Source organism: Pongo pygmaeus, chromosome 1 (genome assembly GCF_028885625.2).
Source record: "Pongo pygmaeus isolate AG05252 chromosome 1, NHGRI_mPonPyg2-v2.0_pri, whole genome shotgun sequence".
Taxonomy (NCBI): domain Eukaryota; kingdom Metazoa; phylum Chordata; class Mammalia; order Primates; family Hominidae; genus Pongo; species Pongo pygmaeus.
Window position 1 is genome coordinate 152,927,629 of NC_072373.2, and position 27,630 is coordinate 152,955,258.

Below are 27,630 nucleotides of genomic sequence, written 5' to 3' on the forward strand. Positions count from 1 at the left end.
TTTTAAAGTTTAAGGAGTCACGGGTTTTTCCTCCGCTCACCTTTCAAAATTTTTTTCTTAAATGTTATACCTATTTTACAACCTCCAAACTGAAAATGCAGTTAAAAATAAAAAGGTCGATATCTTGGGTCTACCTTGTCCCAGCTACCCCGGACTCTCGAGCTCCACAAAAGCGCGGAGTTCTAAAGCCGGACCAGAGGGCCACCTCGAAGAGGCGCGGATGGCGTCGCAAAAACCCACGGCGCTACTTTACGGCACTGCCTCCGCCCCTTCAGGTGCTGGAAGTCTGAAGCCGGCAAACATGGCCGTCACCGACAGCCTCAGCCGGGCTGCGAGTACCTTGGCAGCTGTATTGCTCTTGTCCTTCGGCAGCGTGGCCGCTAGTCATATCGAGGTAGGAGTCAGGCTCATTTGGCCACAGAGCCCCGGGAGGCCGGCTGTGTCGTGCCTGTGAGCCCTCCAGCAGATGTCCGATACACAGCAGCTGAGGGAAGCCTCCTGGAGTCAATCAGCCGCTGACCCAGGCTGGGTTTGAGGAGGGTGTCACTGGGCACGGGTTAGGACAGTGTTGGTCTGTTTCATCCTTTTAAAACGATGAATTAAAATAATGAAACCCTCGGAGACAGAGGAGGACCTGATCCTTTGCTCCTACATGTGTGCAGTTCTTAGCAGGTGAAATACGAGCAAGAGGCTGGTGAAATGTCTGTGCAGCAACTGCTTTCCTACTACTCAGCTGCAGCCCTCTTTTGATAGGAGTCAGACGGAACTGGAGAGGTGAGAGCAATTTTAAGACTCCAGATCGTAGAATTTAGTGATAATTAGAACGTGGGATAAATATAAGTGTTTATTAAGACTCTCAAGTTTCTGGCTTAGGGCAACACGTCTGGGTTAAGAAATGGAGGAGAAAAGGGGTGCTTAGTTTTATCCTGGGCTCCTCCAGCTTCCCATTTTTAAACGTGGACACAGGATGTTCTGGTGCTCTATAATGCTTTTACTATCCACCATACTCTGTTGATTCCTCAGTCCCGGTCTGCAATCTAGATGTCTGGTATCTTTTTCAGGCCTGCATATCCAGCTGACTAAGAAGCCGGGATAGTCAGGAGACATTTGAAAATCTGTGTCCAAAGTTTTATCTTCTGCTTATCCTACCGCCTCTTAAAAAGGCACTGAAAAACTAAGCACCCCTTTTCTCCTCCATTTCTCAACCAGATGTGCTGCTCCTAAGCTAGAAACCTGAGAGTCTTAATCTCTTTATCCCATATTCTAATTATCACTAAATTCTGTGATCTGAATTCTTAAAATTGCCCTCACCTCTCCAGTTCCACTGACTTAATTCAGGCTGTGATCACTTCTTGTCTAGACTCTTGCGATTACTTTATCTTGTTTTCCATAGGCCTCCATACTCCTTCACTTTGGTGCTAGATTTGTCTCCACGAAATGTAAGCCTGATCAGGTTATTCTTCTGATGAAATATTTTAAATATTTCTCTATTGCATACAGAATAAAGCCTAAACGTTATGACCTGGTTCTTGCCTACTTTTCCAGTGTTCCATATTGGAACCTCTTCTCCCCACCACCTGGTCACCTTGAGCTTAGACCAGTGGTCTCCAAACTTTTTGAATACACACTCTATCAGTTAAAAAAAGATACTGAGCATGAACTTCATATATATTTATGAATTACTGTTAATTTATATATTCGGTGTTTATATAGCATAATTTTTAGAGAACATAAATATGAGTAAATAGAAGTTCTGTTTGCCTCCTTTATTCTAATTTTGACTACTTCATCTTGGATACTATTACTATTTTTTGTAGTTACATAATTGCTGTGCTTTTTCACATTACAGTATTTTATACATCGTGTTTCCTCTGTTCATGTGCTAGGATACAGTAAAGGCATAACCTCTGTAGAACCTTTCCCTATCTCTTACCTTTGCCTTTACTCTTGTAATTCGTACACTTGATACAGCACTCATTTACTATAACCCGTGTATACTTTGTACTGTTATTCCATCATATCTCACTTAGAGATAGGAGCAACAGTTTCCTAAATGTTTTGCCTTGAGTCATTGTTTTTTCCTTTCAATCTGTTCTCCAAATTGAAGCCAGAGTAACTTTTAAAAATGCAGTTCCAATCATGTCACCCAGGGACCTTAATGTTGCTCAAAATATCACCTTAATGTTGCTCTAAACTCTTCACCATGACCCACAAACAAAAACCCTGCATATTTTTTGGGCCCTGACTACACTTCAAATTTTTTCTTTCTCTTTCAAACTTCTAGTTAGGCTAACTTGCTTTCAGTTTCTCAAAACCTTTAAGCTTTTTCTCACATTAGAGCTGTCTCCTCTCTGTCTGGAATTGTATTTCCTCTTTTCTTCATCTTTTGGATTTTAACTTTCCTGACCAGGTCAGGTTCCTTTGTTATACTCTTATTATATTGTGTGTCTTTCCTTATCCGTTAAATGTATATCTATCCAATTAGATAGTACCCTATTTGAAGGCAGTACTATGGCTATTTTTGCCCAGCATTGTATTTGGAGCACTCAGGACAGTGACTGGCATGTTGCCCAATGAGTGTGATGAATTAATGAATGTAATAATTGTAGTGTAATGTGTTTGCATGCTCCTCTTTATTGAACTCTGGATTCTTGAGAGAAAGCAGCATGCTTTTTAGTGATTTCTGTGTCACTATATATTAATGGTATCTGGCACATAATAGGTGCTCCACTTACTGTATGTAGAATGAATAACTTTATAATGACTGTATTGTCTAGACAACCACAAAAAAGTTTTGCCATCTAAATTTTTTCAGTAAGGTCTGAAAGAAGTAAGAACTTTGGAGGTGGAAGGCACATTAGAGACATGAGAATAGTCAAGTCTTTAGACTTGACTAAATGACTTGGCTAACTGACTTACCCCAATTTCACAGCCAGTTGCGAGATAGGACCTGCATTTTAGCTTAGGTCTTTGAATTCCCAAATCAAGGCTTAACCACTGTAGCGCATTGCTTTCTTTAACATCCAGGTAGCTGTTGAGTTTGGAGAGGGAAAAATACACACACACACCCCCCCACACACATGCCACACACACACTTTTTGTTCAGATTATTATTCTATATTTATCATGTCAATAATTTATCAGAAACAATGCTTAACAATAGACAACCCATTATAGTTTCATTTAATGTGAAATAGTATGTTATTGCCTTGCTAAATTAAGTGTATTTTATCCTAGTCATAGTAATTTCAGAGATCACAGTTTTTTTCCATCTCTATTGGTAGTTAACATATGATTTAACTTGTATTACTACAGCAAATGATATTCTAATGAAAATTGATATTCTTGAGGGTTACATGTACACTCTAAAATCTGTTAATGATATTTCACAAATCTCCAGAAATAGATACTTTACTTTCTGACCAATGTTGTATTCTCTTTAAGCGATGCCTCTCTTTTTGTAATATATATATTTTAATTGGCACAATAATTGTACATATTTATGTGGTATATAGTGTGATATTTTGAGACATTCAATATGAAATGATCAAATCAGAGTAATTAGCATATCTGTCACCTCAAAACTTTATCATTTCTTTGCGTTGATAATATTCAACACAAAGAGTTAACACTTAGAAAAGAGTTCTAGGTAGTTGAGAAAATATAATAAATTATTGTTTACTATAGTTACTCTAAAGTGCTATAGAAGGCTAGAACTTATTCCTGCTATCTGTAATTTTGTATCTGTTAACGAATGTCTCTCTGTACTCCCCCTGTCACCTTCCTATTCTTCCCAGCCTCTATTCTACTCTATTTCCATGAGATCAAGTTTTTAAAAATGTCCATATTTGGGTGATATTGAAATTAAAAAATTTAAATTTCTGTGCCTGACTTATTTCACTTAATGTAATTTCCTCCAGGCTCATCCATGTACCTGTTTATGATAGGATTTTATTCTTTTTATGGATGAATAATACTCCATTTTATATATACACATGTGCGCGCGCACACACACACACATTTGCTTTATCCATTCATCTACTGATAGACACTCAGGTTGATGCTATATCTTGGCTATTGTGAATAGTGCTGCAATAAATATGGAGTGTAGATATCTCTTTGGCCTACTGGTTTCCTTTCCTTTGAATATATGCCCAGTAGTGGAATGGCTGGATCATATGGTAGTTCTATTTTGAGTGTTTTGAGGAGCTTCCATACTGTTCACTATAGTGGCTATACTAATTTACATTCCCACCAGCAGTGTATAAGAGTTCCCAATTCCCTTTTGTCTACATCTTAACTAGCATTTGTTATTTTTTGTCTTTTTGATAATAGGCACTAAGATGATATGTCATTGTGGTTTTGGTTTGCATTTCCTTGGTGATTAGTGATATTGAGCATTTTTTCATATACTTGTGGGCCATTTGTATGTCTTTTGAGAAATATCTATTCAGATCCTTTGCTCATTTTTAATTGGATTTTTTTTTTTTTTTTTTTTTGCCGTTAACATAAGTTTGAGTTCCTTGTATATTTTGGATGTTAATCCCTTATTGGATGAATAGTTTGCAAATATTTCAGGATTGCTTTTCTATTTCTGTGAAGAATATCATTGGTATTTTGATAGAGATTCCATTGAACTGTAGATCACTTTAGGTGATGTGGTCATTTTAACAATACAGTATTAATTCTTCCAATTCAATGCATGGAAGCATTTTCATCTTTTTGTGTTCTCTTCATTTTCTCATCAATATTTTGTAGTTTTCATTGTAGAGATTTTTCACTTCTTGGTTAAATTTATTCCTAGGTGTTTAATTTTTCTGTAGTTATTTTAAATGGGATTACATTCCTGATTTTTCTTCAACTAGTTCATTATTGGTATATAGAAATGCCATTGATTTTTTTCTGTTGATTTTTGAATCTTGCAACTTTACTGAATTAGTCTTATCAGTTCTAAGAGTTTTTTTGTGGAGTGTTTAGGTTTTTCTAAATATAAGATCATGTTATTTGTGAACAAGGACAGTTTGACTCCCTCCTTTTCAATTGGGATGCCTTTTATTTCTTTCTCTTGCTTAATTGCTCTGGCTAGAACTTCCAGCGGTATGTTGAAGAAGAGTGGTGAGAGTGGGTATCCTTGTCTTGTTCTAGTTCTTAAAGGGAAAAATTTCAACTTTTCCCTGTTCAATATGGTGTGGATGTGGGTTTTCATAGATGGCCTCTTTGTGTTTAGGTGTGTTCCTTCTATACCCAATTTGTTGAGAGTTTTTATCGTGAGGGGATGTTGAATTTTATCAAATGCTCTTTCTGTGTCTACTGAGACAGTCATATGTTTTTTGTCCTTCATTTTGTTGATGTGATACATCATGTTTATTGATTTGCAATTAACACTACTTGATCGTGGTGTATTATCTTTTTGTTGTGCTGTTGGATTCAGTTTGCTAGTATTTTGTTGAAGATTTTTGCATCTATGTTCATCACGGGTATTGGCCTGTAGTTTCCTTTTTTTTGTTGTATGCTTGTTTTCTGGTTTTGTTATCACGGTAATGCTGGCTTCATGAAACAAATTGGGAAGAATTCCTTCTTCTTCAATTTTTTTGGGACAGTTTCAGAAGAACTGGTGTTAGTTCTTTAAAAGTTTGGTAGAATTCAGCAGTGAAGCCATCCCGTTCTGGGCTTTTCTTCATTGAGGGACTTTTATTACTGCTTCAAGCGCGTTACTCAGCCTCAGTCCATTCAGGTTTCTCTTTCTTCCTGGTTCAGTCATGGTAGCTTGTATGTGTTCAGGAATTTATCCATTTCTTCTAGGTTTTCCAGTGTATTTGTGTGTAGTTGTTTATAATAGTCTCTAGTGATTCTTTGTACTTCAGTGGTATCCATTTGTAATATCTCCTTTTTTGTTTCTGAATATATTTATTTGGGTCTTTTTCTTAGTTTGGCTAAAGGTTTGTTGATATTGTTTATTTTTTTAAAAAGCCACCTTTTTGCTTCGTTGACTTTTTTTGTATTTTTTAACTCTCTTTTGTTTATTTCTGCTCTGATCTGTATTATTTCTTTTCTTATTTTATGTTTGGTCTGTTCTTGTTTAGTACCTTGAGATGTGTTATTAGGTTAAATCCTTGTACTTTTTGATGTACGCGATTATTGTGATAAACCTACCTTTTAGTACTGTTTTGCTGTATCTCATAGGTTTTGTTATGTTGTGTTTCTATTTTCATGTATTAAAGGAAATTTTTAATTTTCTTATTAATTTCTTCCTTGACCCATTGGTTGTTCAGGAGCATGTTGTTTAATTTCCATATATTTGAACATTTTCCAAAATTTGTCATGTTAATTGATTGCTAGTTCTTTTCCATTGTAGTCAGAAGAGATTTTTGACATAATTTTGATTTTTAAAAATTCACTGAGGCTTGTTTTGCGCCTACCACTTGGTCAGTCTGTCCTGGAGAATGTTCCACGTGCTGACGAGAAGAATGTGTTATCTGCCATTGTTGGAAGAAATGTTCTGTAAATGTCTGTTAGTTCTGTTTGCCTGTAATCCCAGCACTTTGGGAGGCTGAGGTGGGCGGATCACTTGAGGTCAGGAGTTCGAGACCAGCCTGGCCAACATGGTGAAACCCCGTCTCTACCAAAAATACAAAAATTAGCTGGGTGTGGTGATGCACACCTGTAGTCCCAGCTCCTCGGGAGGCTGAGGCAGGAGAATTGCTTGAATCTAGGACGCGGAGGTTGCAGTGAGGCAAGATCGTGCTACTGCACTCCAGCCTGGGTGACAGAATGAGACTCCATCTCAAAAATAAAATAAATTCAATGTTTCCTTGTTGATTTTCTGTCCAGATGATCTGTCCAATGGAGAGTGGAGTGTTGAAGTCCCCACCTAGTATTTTATTGTGATCTCTTCTCTCCCTTTAGATCTAATAACATTTGATTTATACATCTGGGTGCTCCAGTGTTGGGTGCATACATAGTTATAATTGTATGCTCTCTTGCTGAATTGATTCCTTTATCATTGTATAGTGACTTTTGTCTCTTTTTTATAGTTTTTGATTTAAAGTCTTTGATCTAAGTACAGCTACTCCTGCTCCCTTTTGTTTTCCATTTGTGTGGAATGTCCTTTTTCATTCATTCACTTTGTCTATGCGTATTTATAGGTGAAGTGAGTTTCTTGTAGGCAGCATATATAATAATTGGGTCTTTACACTTGTGTGTGCGCTTGTGCACACAGGTACAGATGTGTGTACAAGTGGAAGTTTAAATTTATTCTCCCTGAAATTTTCTTTTTAGCTCAAAATTAAAGCTGTTAATGTTTTTCAGTCTATTAGTATGTTCCAGTCACTATTCCTACATTCTCTGAGTCAGATAATATTATTACTGTTTTATAGATGGAGATTAGGAGGCACAGAAAAGTTAAGGAACTTTCCTGTTTATACACCTAGTAAGTAATAGAGCCCAGATTTGAACCTAGACGTTCTGACAGGTCTAGTAATTAATGTTTGGGAGCTGATCTGAGGTCAGTATGGCTTATATCCACTATTATTTTAATATATAATCAAAATCATGTTCATTAGGTGTCAGGATGGTGTTAGAAAATTTTAGTGTCTTGAGATGGCAAATATAATTTAGACTTACTTTAATAGATGGGTGAAATGGTCCCTGGCAGAATGCTAGAGGATGTGCTCAATCAGCTATATTGGTGAGTTCAAATAAAGTACCTAGAACATAGTAAGAATGGATACTGAATGAAATTTTAAACAGGAAGCATGTTAACTTATGTGTAGAATGAAGACATGAAATAAGTCATTCACAATTACAGGACTGAATGGAAAATTAGAAGCATATGAAAAGACCTGTCTGTGTTTGAGATAAAATGTTTAAAAGCAATCAAGCCCCTCCTCTTTCAATTATATCTTCCAGAAAAAAAAAAAAAGAAAGAAAGAAACCTCAGCAATCTTTATGGGTGTTGTATCACATTTGTCTGATCTTTAATTTTTAATATTGTGACCAATATTAAAGAATTGGTTAACATAATTGCAGAGATTTTAGAGAATCAACTGAGATGACTATTAAATGATTAAAGGATTAAAAAGATGTCTATGAGAAGTTCAAAGAGTGATAATTTTGTTTTTGTTGAGGATGTAGGGAGATTATATCTCACAAGCAATTCATGAGGATAAAAATTATCTGTATGGCTTTACTAAAAGTGAAATATTAATCTTTGGTTAAATTCCTGGCATATGCATTTTTACCTTGCCTTCTCACTGTAGAGAGTGATCACTTTAATAGAGGAATTATCAGAGTACAACCCTAAAAGGAGATTTTGAAAGTTACAACTTTATAGTACAACCTTTATGTAATACCTTCTTACCATATTCTGAACCTATCAACCATGCGGTTTCAGTTTTCCATAGGAGACTCTTGATTTGTTCACCGACAGTAAAGGCATTTGGATCATGGACTCATTAATTCAAAAAATATTTATTAAAAACCCACTATATGCCAAACTTACTTGGAATACATCATTGAATATAACTGATGAAAGCCCCTGCCCTACTGAAGCTTACATTGTTTTGGGAAAGACAGGCAATTAATACATATAATAAATAAGTTAATTATATATATAATGTAACAAGATGATGAACACAGTAGAAAAAATAAATCATAGTAAGAAAAATGGTGGGACGAGGTTGCAGTTTTAAATAATAGCCTTGTTAAATGTTGAACAAGCAGATTGTATGTTCTTAATTGAACATACATTCTACTTTCTTAATAATTCTCAGGGTATGGGAAATAGAAAGATATGAGTTATATAGTATGCTTTCATTTGAGTAATGTAAATATATTTTAAAGTAGAAGCTCTTGCACATATATCTTACAGTTCTCTAAAAGAGCACTGTGATTGGCGTTGAAAAGAGCAAAGGGTTGGCATTGCTTTCATTTTGCACATGAGGAAACTGAGTCTCCAGGGAGGTTAAGTATCTTAATCAAGGTTACTCTGTTTAATTGGTGTCTAAGCCAAGAATGAAACCCAGTTCTCCAGATTTCCAGTTCAGGACTTTTGTCCTTATAGTATCTTAAGCAATAAGTTCTTTTGATTCTTTGAATCTTCATAAACTTAAGTAAGATGATTGTTATTACAACTGTAAAAACTACATGAGTCTTAACTGTCCATTATCAGTCTTTATTCTGAGAAATTGTGCCTTTTTCTTCTATTTGTTTTGCTTATTTAGGATCAAGCAGAACAATTCTTTAGAAGTGGCCATACAAACAACTGGGCTGTTCTGGTAAGTATACTGCAAAAGTATACCTTGCTGTTCACATTAGATATGTATCTGAGAAATTTGTGTGAATCAAATTTTTGAAAATACAATTTATTTTTTTACATTTTATATCAGAAATTCTTTATTTTGATTTGGCTATATTTTAAATTGACCACATCAACTATAATACTCTAGTAATATTCTTTGTCCTCAGAATATCTGTCAAGTGGTGATCTGAAAATAAATGTAAGAATAAATTAGGAATGCTATTGTTAAAGGAAGCATTTTATAAAAGGTGGAAATATTTTAATGCCGGAAACTACTAATTGCATCTCTTATTTATAGTATTAGTTTATAGATACTTTCTACTTACACTTTTAAAAAATTTTTCGGTTGTTTTTTCTGCTTATAAAAATAATAAATGACCACTGTAGAAGTTTAAGTTATACAGAAAAGTTTAAAGAAGGCAGACTAATTTTGTTTTGCGAATTTCACCTCAATTAAAGAAGACAGGGAAAATGGCCTCAAGTCCCACATCCCAGAGTTAATATTTTGGTGAGCATTGTTCAAGCCCTTTCCCTCTTCATATATAAGCATAAAGATATATAGATATATGATTTTATATAATTGGGATCATATTATACCTGCTATTTTGCAACCCTTTAGTATTATCTTAGGGATCTTTCCCTGCCAGTAGGTATGGAGATATATAATCTTTTCCAAAAGCTGTATTTTCTTCCGTTTTATGAATGTACTGTAACCTCCAGTTTATGGGCATTTAGAATCTAAATTTTTCGTTATTGTAAACAGGGCTGTGTTGGACATTCTTATACACATAACTCTGTGACCTGACTAATTTTCTGTTTAGGATAAATTCCTAAGTGTAAGAATGTGAAGTCATGGAGCATGATTGCCTCCAGAAAGACTGTGGCTCCTTTTCTAAATCCAAGTCAGCTATGTATTCTTAATTTTTATCTTAACTTTTTGACTGCTGGTCAACACATTAAATTTTGTTTTAATTTGCATTGTTTTGATTTTTAGTAAGGCCTGCTTATTGGCCTTTTTTTTTCTTCTGCCTTTTGCCCAACCTTAGTGTGAATTATCATCTTTAATTTTTCTGGATTCAGAAATTTGTAGTTTTAATTCCTCAAACAGAATTCACATAATCAAATTTGTTTTTCCTATGCTTGGAAAATATTTGGATAATAGTTTCATTACTGGAGTTTCATTTAATGGCATTTATATGATTAGAAAATATAATGTTTGACTTAGTGAAAAAACATGTACAAGGGTTGGACTGGAAGAAACAATGGGGAAATAGAGAATAGGTTCAAAGAGGCAGGAAAGGAAGCTGATTTTGTGAAAAAGGGAGCAGAGAATGTACAGCATCTCAAAGCCACTAATGCATGTTGGAAAAGGAAGAAAACTGGGGATTATAAATGGTAAGAATATAGTGGGAATGTAAAGGAGATGGATAGAGGAATTCAACTTAAAGTGCAGAATAAACATGCAAGACTATAATTAACTTACCGACGCCAAATGAATGAGGCTTTGTAAATTTATTGAGAATCATTTGACAAACACATTTGATAAAAATATAGATAATGAATTATCTATAGGTTCCTATAAGTAAATAGGGTAATTACAGGTTCTATACTTGTTTGTTTTAAATATAATAGCATTGTGATTAAATAGGACAGTGTAACATGGGTTCATGGCTCATTTTCTTGTTCTTCAAGAAAAAAACCTGTTATATATGCTACCCTTCAGAAGAAATTTTTCTGAAGTTGCTGAGAAAAGACTGCTAAAGATAAGGAGAGAGGATTTCAATGCCTACTTAAAAGTAAGGAGAACTATTGGGAGTCAGGCCATCATCTACCAATTTGACAGGATAGACTTTTTCTACAGGAAACTAGGAGCCCCTCCATGTTCAAGAGGCAATAACTGCCTATGTGCAGACCATCAATTGCCAAAGGGCTTATCTTTTGGAACTAAAATACTGTTAGCTTATACTGACACACACAGGAAAGCCTTCCTTGCTCTGGGAAACCTCTAACCAAACCTCTCTTCAATTTCAGTAACCTGGTAAAAAATAAAAGATGAAAAAGAAACATTACTGAGCATTGTATTACAACTGCAGTTTTCTTTTTTTTGTCCAATATTTTACATATTAGTATAGTGAAACTTTAATAAATTGTACTTTATTTTTTAAAATTAAAAAGGTAGTTTTTGGAGATAAGGTCTTGCACTGTCTCCCAGGCTGGAGTGCAGTGGTGTGATCATAGCTCACTGTAGCCCTGAACTCCTGGGCTCAAGTGATCCTCCCACATCAGCTTCCCAAGTAGCTAGAACTACAACCACAAACCACCACTCTTTGCTAAATTTTACATTTTTTTTTGTAGAGATGGGGGTCTCGTTGTGTTGCCTAGGCCGTTCCTTAACTCCTAACCTCAAGTGATCCTTCCACCTTGGCCTCCCAAACTGCTAGGATTATAGATGTAAGCTACTGTGTCCAGCCAGAATTTTATGATATTTTTGATATATGGAATTTTACATTTTTATATAGTCAAAAGTTTAGTCTTTTCCTGATTGGATTCTGGGTTGAAAACTTAATTTAAAAAAACCATGTAGTTCCTTTCTGTTTGTCAGGGGCAAGAACACTTACGCTGTTCTCAAAATTGTCGTTATACCTACTAAAGGCACAGGCATGTGATAGAAGCCAGGATTGTGCTTGGTAGATATATTACCAAGTGACCCCAATCTATATTTGCTTACCTTAGAATGGGTTCTCAACAACACTAACTTTTGAGGCATGGAATTAGATTTTCCTAGCACCTTTAATATAATTCTTAGGAATTTTTTTAAACTATAAAACTTGGTTGGATTGTTTCTAATTTTCTCTTGAGTTCAGTAGCTTCTTTATAATGCACTCTCTTATGTACATTTACAGTTGTTTTATATGTTATGTTTTATCCTGTGTCCTACATTTCTCACAATAAAGGAAGCAATGTGGAATGAAACAAATATTGTATAACCCTATGTAGCTAATTTTCTTCTCTATTCTGTGAGGAAATTATGGGCATTGTCTTTGATTCTAAAGAATTTAATTTTTTAGAAATAGGAATGTTATTGAGTCACAAAAATTGTGATAACTAAGTTGGTTCAGTATTTGATTAAATTTCTCAAAGATATGCTTTCTCTTAAGCTGAATGGTCTTTTAAAATCTAATAGTAGTTATGAAAGACTTCTCTTTGGAGAGATTAGTTTTACCGACAATTCTTTTTCTGAGACAGAGTCTTGCTCTGTTGCCAAGGCTGGAGTGCAGTGGTGCCATCTCCACTCACTGCAACCTCCACCTCCCAGGTTTAAGCAATTCTCATGCCTCAGCCTCCCAAGTAGCTGGAACTACAGGTGCATGCCACCACACCTGGGTAATTTTTGTATTTTTAGTAGAGGTGGGGTTTTGCCATGTTGGCCAGGCTGGTCTCGAACTCCTGGACCCAAGTGATCCTCCCACCTTGGCTTCCCAAAGTGTTGGTATTACAGGCATGAGCCACTGTGCCTGGCCTTTACTGACAATTTTTTGTATTTGCTGTTTTAAAGCCTGAATTATGGCATACTGTTTCTTAGAGATCTCTGTATCCTGCTTAAAGAAAAATACTCTGCAGCTCCATGGTTAGCCTTGATGCATAAAAATTGTGTTTTTGTTTTAATACTTTAGGTGTGTACATCCCGATTCTGGTTTAATTATCGACATGTTGCAAATACGCTTTCCGTTTATAGAAGTGTCAAGAGGCTAGGTATTCCTGACAGGTAAGAAGCCTTAATAAAGCTTAACTTTGAACTTCAGTGAAAATAACCCTTAGATAATTGTTATTATATTTGTATTTTGTGTTACTTTTGAAAAAGGTAAAAAAAAAATCTGATTTGAAGATTTTTTATTGTTGTCATTAGAGCATACTACCATGTATAAATTAGATGTTACTTAAGACCATAATGACAAATTATATAAAAGAACAAATGCTAAGGTAAAAAGATTGGATAAAATATAATTATTGAGTGTAATGTATTTAATTAGTAAATGGCTCAGTCAGGGTTTTTAATTGCAGATAATGGAGTGCAATTCTTATTGATTCAAGTGGAAAAGGAATTTATTGAAAGCATATTGATTACCTTGCCAAATTAGTGAGAAGGTTGTATCCTTTAATAGCCAGGAACAAGGAAGCCTAGATATTAGAAGAGACATAGCAAAAAAATGACCTAAAACAGTCTGGTGACAATAATGGAGATGCAAATTGCTGAAGCCTAGACTCAGCCACTGCATAGCTGCTACTGTTTGTTTCCTTTTGAAACTTAATGTTGCTATTGCCTCCTGCTGCCAAAATTCGAACTTTGCTGTCCCAACTTCTTACTGTCTCTCTTATAGAGGTCTTGGTGGGAATGTTATATTGGTAAAGTCTAGGTTCAGCGCCCATGTCTGTGCTGCAGGGTGACTGGAAGAGCTAGTATATGGCATTGTTAGCCTCTGTGTAGGAAGATGGGCTTTGCTTTATATGAAGACTCATAAAGTGGGAGTTTTCCTGCTTGTAGGGAGTGAGTTCAGGTAATAGACAGTATCCCCACACCTTCACTCAGAGCATGTCTTCTACTTTGTTTTGTCCATGATAGATTTGTTTTTCCTACTACCAAAGCAGCTATAGCAAGAAACTGTAGTCAATTCAGTTATTTAGGGTTGATTTATTTAGTACCAGTGAGTCAGTGTGGAAAGAGCCTTGTAGTTAGATATGACTTTGAAATCTGGCTTTAATTATGATTTTTCTTTAAGTCACTTTACTATACTAAGCTTGTTTCTCATTTGTTACATGATAATAATAGTACCTTCTTTCAGGATTCAAGTACTTCCAGTAAAAACAAATAAGAGATATGCATAAAGTGCTGCAGGAACAGAAAGGAAACAGTGAATGACTCAGGAAACAAAGTTATATTACAGTCTTTGTGAATAGATCATTTCAGTCTGAGTAACTGACAAAACTATAATTTCCATATTTCATCTGGAAATCATGGCAACTAGATAATATTACTATTTTAAAATTACATTAAGTCTGAGAAGGAGGTTGATTTGTTATAGCAAGTGTATAGATATAATTCTTGTCATTTGTCAATTGGTTTTTCTCAAATAGGCCTATGTAGTTATCTTTTGGTCTTTAATGGCTCTTGAGTCTATACTGGACATACTCTTCTAGAGAATCACTATGCATGGCTTGGCAATAGTTTTTCTTTGGTAAATTAATCTTTGTTGTATGAGTCAATCATTAAGATATATTTAAATGATTTAAGTTAGATTTGGAAGGAGCTTTTAGGAATAGACAATAGCAATAGGATATATTTTGTATATTATGTTTAGTAGGTTTGTCCTTAGGTTTCTGAAGAATGTTATTTAAAAGCTTATTTCTGTTTCAAATGATTGCTTATCTATAACTGTGTTTATGAAGTCTTTGTTGTGGGGTAATTAAGGATTTAAACAGTTGGTGATTTAAGCCATTTGTTATTTAATAAATAGAAATCAATAGAAAAGATTCTGCTCAGCTAGTATTGGGTAAATAAATGTATGATTTGGAAATATTTTATCAGTTGTGCAAAGCAAACACAGTTTGTATTTTAAAAGTAAAAATATTTGTATCCGCTAAATTGTGTTAGTCTAGTGTTAGAATATCAGGGGAACCAGCCCCCGATATTTCAACATAGCTTCTTTTCTATTTTTCCTAAGTGTTGGCCAGTCTGAGAAATAAAGGGAAAGAGTACAAAAGAGAGAAATTTTAAAGCTGGATGTCTAGGGGAGACATCACATGTCAGCAGGTTCTGTGATGCCCCCTGAGCCACAAAACCAGCAAGTTTTTATTATGGATTTCAAAAGGGGAAGGGTGTACGAATAGGGTGTGGGTCACAGAGATCACATGCTTCAAGGGCAATAAAATATCACATGGCAAATGGGGGCAGAGCGAGATCACAGGACCAGGGCGAAATTAGAATTGCTGATGAAGTTTCATGTCCCACTGGGCATGCATTATCATTGATAACATCTTATCAGGAGACAGGGTTTGAGAGCAGACAACCAGTCTGCCTAAATTTACTAAGCAGGAATTTCCTAATCCTAATAGGCCTGGGATCGCTACAGGAGACTGGGGCTTATTTCATCCCTTATCTACAACCGTGTAAGACAGACATTCCCAGAGCGGCCATTTTAGAGACCTCCCCCTAGGAATACATTCTGTTTCTCAGGGCTGTTCCTTGCTGAGAAAAAGAATTCAGTGATATTTCTCCTATTCGCTTTTGTAAGAAGAGAAATATGACTCTGTTCTGTCCGGCCCTTCAGGCAGTTGGGCCCTAGTCAGGAGATAACAAGGTTATCTCCCTTGTTCCCTGAAAATTGCAGCCATTGTATTCCTTTTGGATGCCAAGATTTCATATTGTTCAAACACACATGCTCTACAAACAATTTGTGCAGATAACACAATCATCACAGGATCCTGAGGCGACATACATCCTCAGTTTACAAAGATGACGGGATTAAGAGATTAAAGTAAAGACGGGCATAGGAAATTATAAGAGTAATGATTGGGGAAGTGATACATGTCCATGAAATCTTCACAATTTATGTTCAGAGATTGCAGTAAAGACAGGCATAAGAAATTATAAAAGTATTAATTTGGGGAACGAATAAATGTCCATGAAATCTTCACAATTTATGTCCTTCTGCCATGGCTTCAGCTGGTCCCTCCGTTCGGGGTCCCTGACTTCCCCCAACGTTAGAAAATGTTAGTATGATATTAAAGACATTTTAATAAATAGATTGCTAGAATTTTATAATATTTGAAAATATTGACTCAGGGAAAAGGGTTATTAATGGTTCTGGGAGAAAATGCAAAGATACACTCATAAGACCCTCATAAGTGCTCTCTAGCTCGAGTATGACCAGTTTCTTATCTAAGTTCCATGCAGGTGAGGTTTTTGTACTTTGTGCCCACACAAATCTCTAACCTTATGGAGATTCTGTTTTTATTTGCCTGGTTTTAGCTTCCTAAAATGTTTCATTATTTTTGGGAATTTTCTGCCCTCAAATAATTGTTTTGGACTAAATCCCTGTTTAGCTACCTTCAGTATGTTTAGTATGATTAAGATGAAGAAAAGGCATTAAGTAGGGTTAGGTTCTAAGGTTAGTATGTGAAGCAAACATTGAGCCACAGTCACTCCTGAAAGTTTCCCAAACAGCACATAAATTACAGTTTAGTATTGTCTTTCATTAAGTCTACCACAGCTAGTTTTTCCTCCAGTGCTATTACTATTTTCTTCGTTTGCACACTGGATAAAGTGGTTTGCTTATGATTAGAGCCACGTTTATGAAAAATATACGTATCTTTAACACTAGAATTGTGTTCCGCATGCTGTGCGAAGCACATGGGAATTGAGGCTGACTGAGGGAATGTAGAATCATAGCTCCCATCTCCTGTTTACTCTAGAGAATAAATGCATTTACTATTAGATTGAGAGACATGATCTGTCTCTGTCACTCTCTTTTGGCTGAGTGCAAAAGATTTAGTTCACAGAGTAAAATGTCTATATAATGTTTTTAAAAATACAATTTAGCTCCACTACAGGTTGGGTGGATGTGAGTTTATGTAGTGATCCCTGTCTGATGCATTGTTTCTATAAAATCCAGTAGCTTTTCTGAGTCCATCTAACACTATTTTTTTTCTTATTCTGTATTTCAGTCTTATGTGAGATTAATCTTCCTAATTTAAAGCTTTTATTCTTTATTTCCCCTTACTCAAAGCTTTTTAGAGTATTTAGAATAAAGTTCAAATCCCTTATCCTGGTACTGAAGACTTTTTGCAGTCTGATTCCAAATCTGACATTCTGATCTTTCAGTTTCAATCTCTTATGCTCCAGCCATTTTCTTCCTAGTCACTGTATTGTCCTTCATTACCTTGCACTGGTCGCTCACCTGCAGTTCTTTCCTTTCTCCTTCCCCTCTAGTTTTCTGATGTCCAGATTCAATCCATGAATTCCCTAAAGCTTTCTTGGTTTTTCTTGCATAAATACTGTATTTGTGCCTCTCTTTTGGCACTTTGTTACATGTGTTGATCTTATATCTTCAAAGCTGGATGTTATACTATGTATTTCTCACAGTGCGTTCTTTGGTATGTTGTTGCAGAGTGAATGAATGAATGAATAGTGTGCTAAAGACCCATAGCTAAGTAGAACCTCATTAGTCTAGACGAGAAAGGAAACTGTTATGAATACCATTTACTTATATTCTCTTAATCTTGTTTGTCAACCCGCACTGAGCTAACAGTGCTGTATAGTCTGGTTGTTTTTAGTCAGGTATTGTTTTTTTTTTGAGTGTCTTACTCCATTGCCCTAGGTGGGGTACAGTGACGCAAACACGGTTCACTGCAGCCTCAACCTCCTGGGCTCAAGTGATCTTCCCTCCTCAGCCTCCCAGGTAGCTGGAACTACAGGTGCGCACCACCATGCCTGGCTAATTTTTAAATTTTTTTGTAGAGTTGATATCTCACAATGTTGCCCAGGCTGTTCTCGAACTCCCGAGCTCAAGTGATCCTCCCACCTTGGCCTCCCAAAGTGCTGGGATTACAGGCACTGAGCCACTGTGCTGAGCTATAGCAGATTTTTTTTTCTTGTTTTTTATCTTTGAGACAGAGCCTTGCTCTGTAGCCCAGGCTGGAGTGCAGTGGAGCAACCTTGGCTCACTGCAACCTCTGCCTCCCAGGTTCAAAGGATTCTTGTGCCTCAGCCTCCTGAGTAGCTGGGATTTCAGGTGTGTTTTTTTATTTTTAATAGAGACAGGGTTTCGCCACGTTGGCCAGGCTGGTCTCACACTCCTGGCCTCAAGTGATCCACCCACCTTGGCCTCTCAAACTACTGGGATTACAGGCGTGAGCCATTGTGCCCAGCTATAGTTGATTTTTATGAACTATCTTCTAACTTATTCTTGAGGGATCTATGGCTGGGGCAATCTTACCAGGGCACTTCAATTGATTTTTTTCTATCAGAAATCCATAAGAATCTTGCCCAAAACAAGTCACCCTTCACCTTATGTATTACCATTTAAGTTCCTTCAGGATGCATTTGTTTCCTTTTTGTCTTTTGTCCCTTTTAACTTCTTTCCCAGTTAATAAATATTAGAATTAGAAGTAGGAGCTATTTGGTCAGTTATGTAAATTCTGGTAATGTTTCTGTAAGTAGAAAAAGTCACTAATTGTTGTTATTGTTGTTTTTTAAATCATGTTGATCATACAGCTTTTGCCTATTGCTCTTTATGTTGCTGTGGATTTGGCAGCATAGCTGCTGTGGATGCTGCTGTGGATTATTACTTACGTATAAGTAAGAGGACATTGAAGTGGAGCATTAATAAGCTGTTCAGCAATCTTACTGTATGGTAATTCCTTAAAATGCTTCTTTAAAAATACTTGTGGCTTTCTGTTCAATAACAGCTGCCAATATGGATTCCTCTCCCTCTCCTGTAACACACATTCACTATCCACCATAATTCAGAGACTGTGTTAGGAATTTTATAATGAATTATTTTATTTATTCCTTGAGACCTTTATGAGAGATTGTTTGTATGTCCCATTTTACATACTAAAAATGGTTGCTCAGAGTGGTTAAATGACTTGCTTAAGGTCAATTAAATATTAATAAAAATAGGACCACAATTTGAATTCAGGTCTTCTGACTTTATGGCCAGAGCATTACTGTTTTAGCACAGCTGTCTTCTCCCCAAGAAATTAAAACAATTAATATTTATGTAACATTTATAACAAATGAGTTCTTTTAATATACATTGTCTGATTTTATTTTTATGACAGTCTATAGATATTAGTACAATTATGCACACTCATTAAATACCTTATTCTAAAATGTATATAATATACATTGTCTCATTTTATTCTTATGACAATCTATAGATATTAGTATAATTATGCATACTCATCATTAAATACCTTATTAAATTCTAAAATGTATATATGTTGAATGTGGTGACTAGGAGGTGTACGAAAATAGTTAATATTAAATAAATATAAGGAATGCCTCTGATTTTATCATTTTCTTACTTTTTTCTATTTTTATTTTTACTTTTGTCTAAGACTTTATTATTTCATGCTTCATGTACTTCATGCTTCTTCAGTATTCATGTACTTCAATATACATTGTAGCTATGGTACATGCTTCTGTACTTCAACCCCTTTGTAGCTGTTTATTCCCTGCTTCTAGTCCCTTTCCCCCTCCAACTCATCCTACATATAACTGTTAGAATTATTTCTCAGACACTGCTTTCATCTTTTCACTTCCACAATTAAGAACCTACAGTAACTCTGTTGGCTTTCTAACAAATCCAACATTTTCATCCAGCCTTCAGGCCTTAACTACTACTTTATTAATTCCAACTCAGTATTTTCATTTGTTGATTCGTTGTGACAACTACTACATGGTTACTTTCATTTCTATTTTTGGTGATTTAGCACACCTAGAATTTAATAAGATATTTCAGTGATGAGTGCACATAATTATACCAATCTGTATAGTGTCATAAGAATAAAATGAGATAATGTATATTAAAATAATTCTCTAATTGTAAATGTTATATGAATATTAACTGTTGTAATTCTTGGGGAGAAGATAGCTGTGATATAAGTAAATGCTGTGGAACCTAGAAAACCTAGAATATCTTGTGTTCTTTTTTATCTAAATATCTTTTGTTCCTTTGTTTCCCTGTGTGTAGAACTTCATAGATTGCTCTGACTAGGGAGGTCGCTGATTTTATTTTTATGCAATTACAATTAATTTATTAAAATTTCTAAATATATTTTACATTTATTATATTATTATTTTATGTTATTTTAATATATTGATAATCATATTTGGTGATTTTTGTCTCATTTTTTATGAACAAAATGATTTTTCAGTCCTGCAATAAGTTTTGTGAATAATTTGCAATGTACAATCATAGTTATTGTGAAGATAATTTTAACTCATGCCTTTGAATGTTGTTCTCTTGTCTCCTGTCACTTCTCAACAGTTTTTTCTAAAATACTTCCTAAAAATATAAATAATAGTGTTTGAATAAGGATACTTATGTATTCTGAACAATCTGTCATTTTATTCACATATTGGCAGCTGATCTGCCACTCTACATGATGTTCCTTGTGAAGAAGTGTATAATATCTAGAATAGAGAAACATTTAGAATAGTTAGGAAGTTGAAATGTGTTCTGAGGAGAACAGTGACAAGGTAAAAGGAGAAGTTTGGCCACCACCTTGATGCTCTTATGTTTAGATCATACGTAGGACCAATTTGCAAGTCTAACAAGACCATGAATGGGGTTTATGAAGCGTAGGGGAAATTTCTTTATTGATTTGTAAATAGGAAGATTTTGATACTGAAGAGAAAGATGCTTATTCCTTCACCAATACCACAATGTCTTTACTACTGTCACTATCTTTATATCTGTTAACTTGATTTCCTTGGCTTTATTCTTTTTTAGAATGGTCTTGCCTATTCTTAGGTCTTGTTCTTCCATATTAATTTTGGAACTGGTTTGTCAAGTTCTTAATCCCTGTTAGGATTCTCATTGAATTTATAGATTAATTTAGAGAGAAGGGGCTTCTTTTTGGTATTAAGTCTTTCGATTTATGAATAAGGTTTATCTATTTAATTATGGGTTTAATAGCATTCAAGTTTTATAATTTTCTAATTTTTCTCCATAAACATCTTTGGTAGCTTTTTAAAGTTATCTTTTTTGTTATTATTGTAAATGGTACCTTTCCAAAAATACATTTTCTAACTTCTGTTGCTGTGTATGCAGTTGATTTTTATGTATTGTTCTAGCAACTTGCTAAACTCCTATTAATTCTAATAATTGACTATAAATTTTTGTCTTTGATAGCCATAAAATCTTCAAACAATGAGTTTTCTTCCTTTCAAATCTTTGTACCTTTAAAACATTTTTTAATCTTCAAAAGCTTTTCATATTTAAAAAATTTGGAATAAAAGTAATCTTTAAAGACCTCAAAACTAATAGTGCAGATAAATTCTTTATTTTATACATAAGAAAAATGTATTATTGAGAGGTAACGTGATATTTACAGTTAACAACTGCATAGTGGCAGACCTAATACTATAATTGGGTATTGAGATTATATTATACTATGTTGCCAAATTCATCAGTGTAAATAAATGTAATAATAAAGAAAAAGGATAAATGAAAGCAATTCATTGAAAATAAAGATAAATGCCAATATGCTTTATGAAGTTGATGTCTGCATGATAATTTTTATTTGATTTACTAATAAATAATGTAATAACTTTACCAAAATTACAGTAGCCTATCTTCAGGGCTTTTTCCTGTAGTAAGCTTTCTTTAGAGCTATTTATTTCAATTTGAGGATAACTCAGCAAACTATTTTTATTTTCACTTTCGTATTCCTAATAAGGTGAACCTATTGATGTCTTATGTCTAATATTTATGTCATAATGTACAATAACTTGGTTTCCTGTAATGGCTTTGTTAAAAACTTTGTTTAATGGTTGCTTTAAAATAAATTATAAACTAGTTTAAAATGCAGGTGCTTTCAAGGATTGTGTAAACATAAGAATATGACAACTTAGATGGGAGACAGTTAATAGTGTTTCAGAATGTAAGCCCCAGAATCAGACTACTTTAGTTTAAATCGTGGTTCTGTTAGTGACTTAGGCCAGACCACAAAGTTTAGCCTTGCTTCAGAGATGGGCAAAAAGGATGACTTTACTTAAGTTGCTTTTGCTGAGATTACTATCAAATCAACAAAGAAGTAATACAAAGCATATGTGTGATGAGAACATGAGTGGCTGCATTGCCTCTCTACTTCCCTTGTTTCTCACCGTGGTGATTGTGAAGTTTAGCAGTTGGCACAGCCTGCAGAGAGTAAGAAAATCAGACAGGGCAGAGGAATTCAGAATAGTCTGTAGAACAACTGCTTTGTCACCTAAAGTTCTACCTATTATTACGTAAGACAATTCTTCGCTGTGCCTGAGGTTCATGTTTACATGTTTTACTTCTTCCTGTATCACCAGGCCTTCAGTAAACCTGGAAATAGCCTGAGAATGTCACTATTCATTTTTGGATCTTGGAAAAATTAATCTCTTTTGGCCTTAGTTTTTTCATCTGTAACAATACTTAGAGGGGAAACAATACTTAAAAGGGGTGAATATTTTTGGTTGGCTGGCCCAGCTGTAATTCCCAGCTTTGTTCTCCTTTGCTTCATTATATAATCTCCTGAATCAGCCTATCGTGTTTTCTAATTACGTTGATTGCATTGGTTTAGCATTAACTGACGTGGCATTAATTTAATGATGCCAAATACTAGTTTTATTATTACTGTGAGAGTGTTAATTATCATTAGAAAGATCATAAAAGGCATATACAAAAATTAACTCAAGATGAATTACAGATTTAAATGTAAGATCTCCAACTAAAAATCCTGGAAGAAAACTTAGGAAATACCATTCTGTATGCTGGCCTTGGCAAATAATTCATGGCTAAGTCCTCAAAAGCAGTTACAACAAAAATAAAAGTTGACAGGGGGTACCTAATTAAAATAAAGAGCTTTTGCACAGGAAAAGAAACTATCAGCAGAGTAAACGGACAACCTACAGAGTGGGAGAAAATATTTACAAACTGTGCATCTGATAAAGGTCTAATATCTAGAATCTATAAGGAACATAACTCAAGCAAAAACCAAATAACCCCATTAAAAACTGGGCAAAGGATATAAACAGACACTTCTCAAAAGAAGACATACAAATGGCCAAAAAACATGAAAAGGTGCTCAACATCACTAATTACTAGAGAAATGCAAATCAAAACCACAGTGAGATACCATCTCATACCAGTCAGAATGACTTAAAAAGTTGAAAAATAACAGATGTTGGCAAGGCTGCAGAGAAAAGGGAACACCTTTACACTGTTGGTAGGAATGTAAATTAGTTCAGTTACTGTGGAAAGCAGTTTGGAGATTTGTCAAAGAACTTAAACTACCATTTGACCCAGCAATCCCATTACTGGGCACCTACCCGAAGGAATATAAATTGTTCTACCATAAAGACACATGCACTCATATTTTCATTGCAGCACTGTTTACAATAGCAAAGACATGGAATAAACCTACATGCCCATCAACAGTGGATTGGATAAAGAAAATGTGGTACATATACACCATGGAATACTACGCAGCCATAAAAAGAACAAAGATCATGTCCTTTGCAGCTACATGCATACAGCTGGAGACCATTTTACTAATTGAATTAATGCAGGAACAGAAAACCAGATACTACATGTTCTTACTTATAAGTGTGAGAGCTAAACATTGAGTACACATGCACATAAAGATGGGAATAATAAACACTGAGGACCTCTAGAGTTGGAGGGAATGGCAAAGGCTGAAAAACTACCTATTGAATACTATGCTTAGTACCTGGGTAGCAGGATCATTAGTACCCCAAACCTCAGCATTACACAGTATACCCATGTAGCAAACCTGTATATGTACCCCCTGAATGCAAAATAAAGTCAAAAAATATATATATATAATTTAAATATATAGATATATAAAATCTAGATTCTATATATTCTGTATGTATATGAAAGGTCATAAAAAAGTAGATGTTTGTAAGTTGAGCCATTTTTAGTGATGACTTGTGTACAGACGTCACAGGAATAATAAGCCTATTAGCAGGGAAGCAAGAAGCAGATGTTTGCAGAATAACTAGTCACATTAGCACATTAGTGGCAAAATACTGGAGCCCGTGAAGTTCCACCAGTTGTTAATGTTGATATATCTAGAACTACTTTTGAGTTCTAATCTCTGTAAGGCCTTATTCTTGAATTTCCATAAAACTGTGTGCCATTTGAATAGTCATTCTTTTTTTTTGTCTGAGTCAAACTATTTTATTGACCAAAAGATTCCTGTGGAAACAGGAAGTGAGCGCCCTAAGCTCTCACTCCTTAGCACTCTGTGTGCTGATGTAGTCCTGGAGAAGCACCTGTGCCTCCGCCCGCTGGCTCAGCTTGGTGGCCTTACCCTGAAAACAGCCTTTCTTCCTTGCTCCTTTGCCTTCCAGGACCTCAGCCACCCTGGGCCCCAGGGTCTCCACAGCTGCAGGTCGCCCTGCCAGTAAGAAGAGTCCAGCACCTTTCTCATTGCCCACGGTTAAGAACAGGAGGGTCTCCTCTGACCCAATCTCATTGGCAATGATATTCATGAACTCTGAATCACCCTCCTTCCTGTGTAATATGACCACACCTCACCAGTCTGGGTTGTTCCTGCTATGGGCAATATGCACAGCCAGGTCTCTGAGCAGATTCAGGTTATTCTTCTGCAGGAGCTTGGTGGAGTTCTGGAGCTTTTTCACTGCTTCCACGTGATCCTCTGCTCCACACTTAAGCAGAGTAGTCAGTGCTTTTTCAGTTTCATGAGTTCTCTCCATCCACTTCACCACCTGGTTCCCAGTCAGAAATATCAGGTTGGTTTTGTTCTTTTTCCCTTTCTCAGTGCCCAGAATCTTGATGACCTGAAGGTCACCGAGTCTTTTTGTTTTAGGTTCAGGAGGTACATATGCAGATTTGTTACATGGGTAAATTGTGTATCACAGGGTTTGGTGTACAAATTGTTTTGTCACACAGATAATAAACATAGTACCTAATAGGTAGTTATTTGATCACCACCTTCCCCCCACCCTCCACCCACAAATAGGTTCTGGTGTCTATTGTTTCCCTCTTTGTGTCCATGTGTACCCAATGTTTAGCTCCTACTTATAAGTGAGAACATGTGGCATTTGGTTTTCTGTTCCTGTGTTAATTCACTTAGGATAATAGCCTCTAGTTTCATCCATGTTGCTGCAGAGGGCATAATTGTGTGTTTTTTTTATGGCTGTGTAGTATTTCATGGTGTTATGTACTACATTTTTCTTTATCCAATCCACTATTTATGGGCACCTAGGTTGATATTATATATCTCTTATATAACAGCAAAGTAGAATGACTTATATTCCTTTGAATATGTACCCAGTGGGATTGCTAGGTTGAATAATAGTTTAAGTTCTTTGAGAAATCTCCAAACTACTTTCCACAGTGGCTGAATTAATTTACATTCCCACCAGCAGTTTATAAACATTCCCTTTTCTCCACAACTTTGCCAGCATGTTACTTTTTGACTTTCATAATAGTCATTCTGACTGGCATGAGATGGTATCTTACTGTGGTTTTGAGTTGCATTTCTGTAATGATTAGTGATGTTGAGCATTTTTTCCTATGTTTGTTGGCTGTTTGTCTTCTTTTGAGAAGTGTCTGTTCATGTCCTTTGCCCAGTTTTTAATAAGGTTGTTTATTTTTTACTCGTTAATTTTTTTAAGCTCCTTATAGATTCTGGATATTAGACCTTTGTCAGATGCATAGTTTGTAGACATTTTTTCCCAGTCTGTAGATTGTTTACTCTGCTGATGGTTTCTTTTCCTGTGCAGAAGCTCTTTATTTTAATTAGGTCCCATTTATCAATTTTTGTTTTTGTTGCAATTGCTGTTGGTATCTGTGTCATGAAATCTTTGCCAGGGCTTGTGTCCAGAATAGTATTTCCTTCTTTCTTGATCTAGCTTTAGTGATTCCTTGCAATTAAAAATAATAACTAGAATAAATATTAAAATATAGAAAAGGGTTAACAAAGCCCTTTCCTTCTGTGTAAGAATTTGACTTGTGTTTGCTTTCTAACTTTGTTCCCTTGGAAATACGATAAAGGCAGGCAATGTTGCTTATGGTAAAAATGTTCCCTTATTTATTAGATGACTACAACTGGACTGGGATGAATAAATGATGATTGCCTGAGGAGAAAGACATATCTTCGGGCTTTCCTGAGTGCAATGATTCTTGTAATTGAGTCTGTTCCTGTTAGACACCCTGAAAACTATATATATGGAGTTGCTACATAAGGCACAAACTCCAGTGTGGCATGAGACTTCTATGCAAAGGTGGATATTCTGCTCAGCCATTGTAATTCTCATTTCCTCCTACCTGAGTTGTCACCAGAAAGAACAAAGCTTAGGGAGAAACACACACACACACACACACACACACACACTCTCATGCCACACTGTCAGCTAACAGTCTGATGGAAACTGTCCTTACTCTGTTATGTTATATCTCTTTAAAAGCAATTAAAAGGATAAATTAACATTTGTGAAAAGAATTTGCTTTCTTTGGAGGAAAGATATTTCACAGAGTTTTATAGTAATGGTTTCTAAGAATTTGGCCAAAGCATGAGTGGGAGGTTACTCAATTCAGTAAAAGGTGCTCTGATGTTAAATCCTTACATCTGTCTGTTAACTTATATATTTAAAGTGGTATCCATCTCTAAGCCTTCAAATCATGAAATTCAGATATGTTTTTAGAAAGTAAAACCTATATTAATCAGAACCTGTCAACTTTTCACCATACAGGATATCTAAAGAAAAGAAGCAAAGGACAATCAAGAAAGATCTTATTAAGAGAGCTTGTTTTTAGGACTAACGTATTTTAGTCCTAAATGTATTTTAAGACTTATTCTGTATTTATTTCCACCATCCTGTACTCTATACCCATTAACTCTAGCATATTGTGACTAAATTTTAATCACTACTTCTATGTTAGAAGTGGAAGAAATTTTAAAAGTTTCTTATCCAGAACTCTGCCTTCTCTTTTATTTTTAATATGGTTATCTACTAAAAATATGTGTTCACAGGTCATCTCTACCATATTATTCAATATGGTAGAAAACTGGTTTAAACCAATTTTTTCTTCTACTCCCTGAAAATGAAGGTTGGTGGCTAATTCTGTAATCTTGTTTCCATTATTCCATAAAGTTTAATTTTATTTTTCCATAATCTTATTGCAATGTGGAATCTAAAATATTGATAAAGTAAGTGCCTGAACAATTTAATGTGTAATAGTTAAATCAAATTCATGAGAATGAACACCATTATATTGCTTTTAAAATATATGTATTGTTGAATTACACTTAATTGAGATTTGTTAATATCTTCTAATTAATTTGATTTCATCTGTGACAGTCCTCATTCTATATTTTTTCCCTTTAATTTTTGTCTTAGTTGGCTTTTATGATCAAACCGAAGAGCAGAGCAGTGGCAAAGTACTCTTCACGACTAGTGTTGTGTGCCTATGTTTAGTCCTTGCCAAAAGATTTTCTTTTTTTTGAGACAGGGTCCTGCTCTGTATCTCAGGCTAGAATGCAGTGGCGCAGTCTCGGCTCACTGCAGCCTGGACCTCCTGGGCTCA

General features: G+C 35.3%; 1 protein-coding gene across 1 annotated transcript in view; it reads left to right on the plus strand.

Annotated features, from left to right (window-relative positions):
• The first annotated feature begins 244 nt into the window (after window positions 1–244).
• Window positions 245–27,630, plus strand: part of PIGK (phosphatidylinositol glycan anchor biosynthesis class K) — a 127,391-nt gene continuing 100,005 nt past the window's right edge. The window contains exons 1-3 of the mRNA XM_054480412.2: window positions 245–394; window positions 9,222–9,275; window positions 12,973–13,064. Coding sequence (XP_054336387.1) covers window positions 302–394; window positions 9,222–9,275; window positions 12,973–13,064 — 239 coding nt within the window. The 5' untranslated portion in view covers window positions 245–301. The remainder of the gene's footprint in view (window positions 395–9,221; window positions 9,276–12,972; window positions 13,065–27,630) is intronic.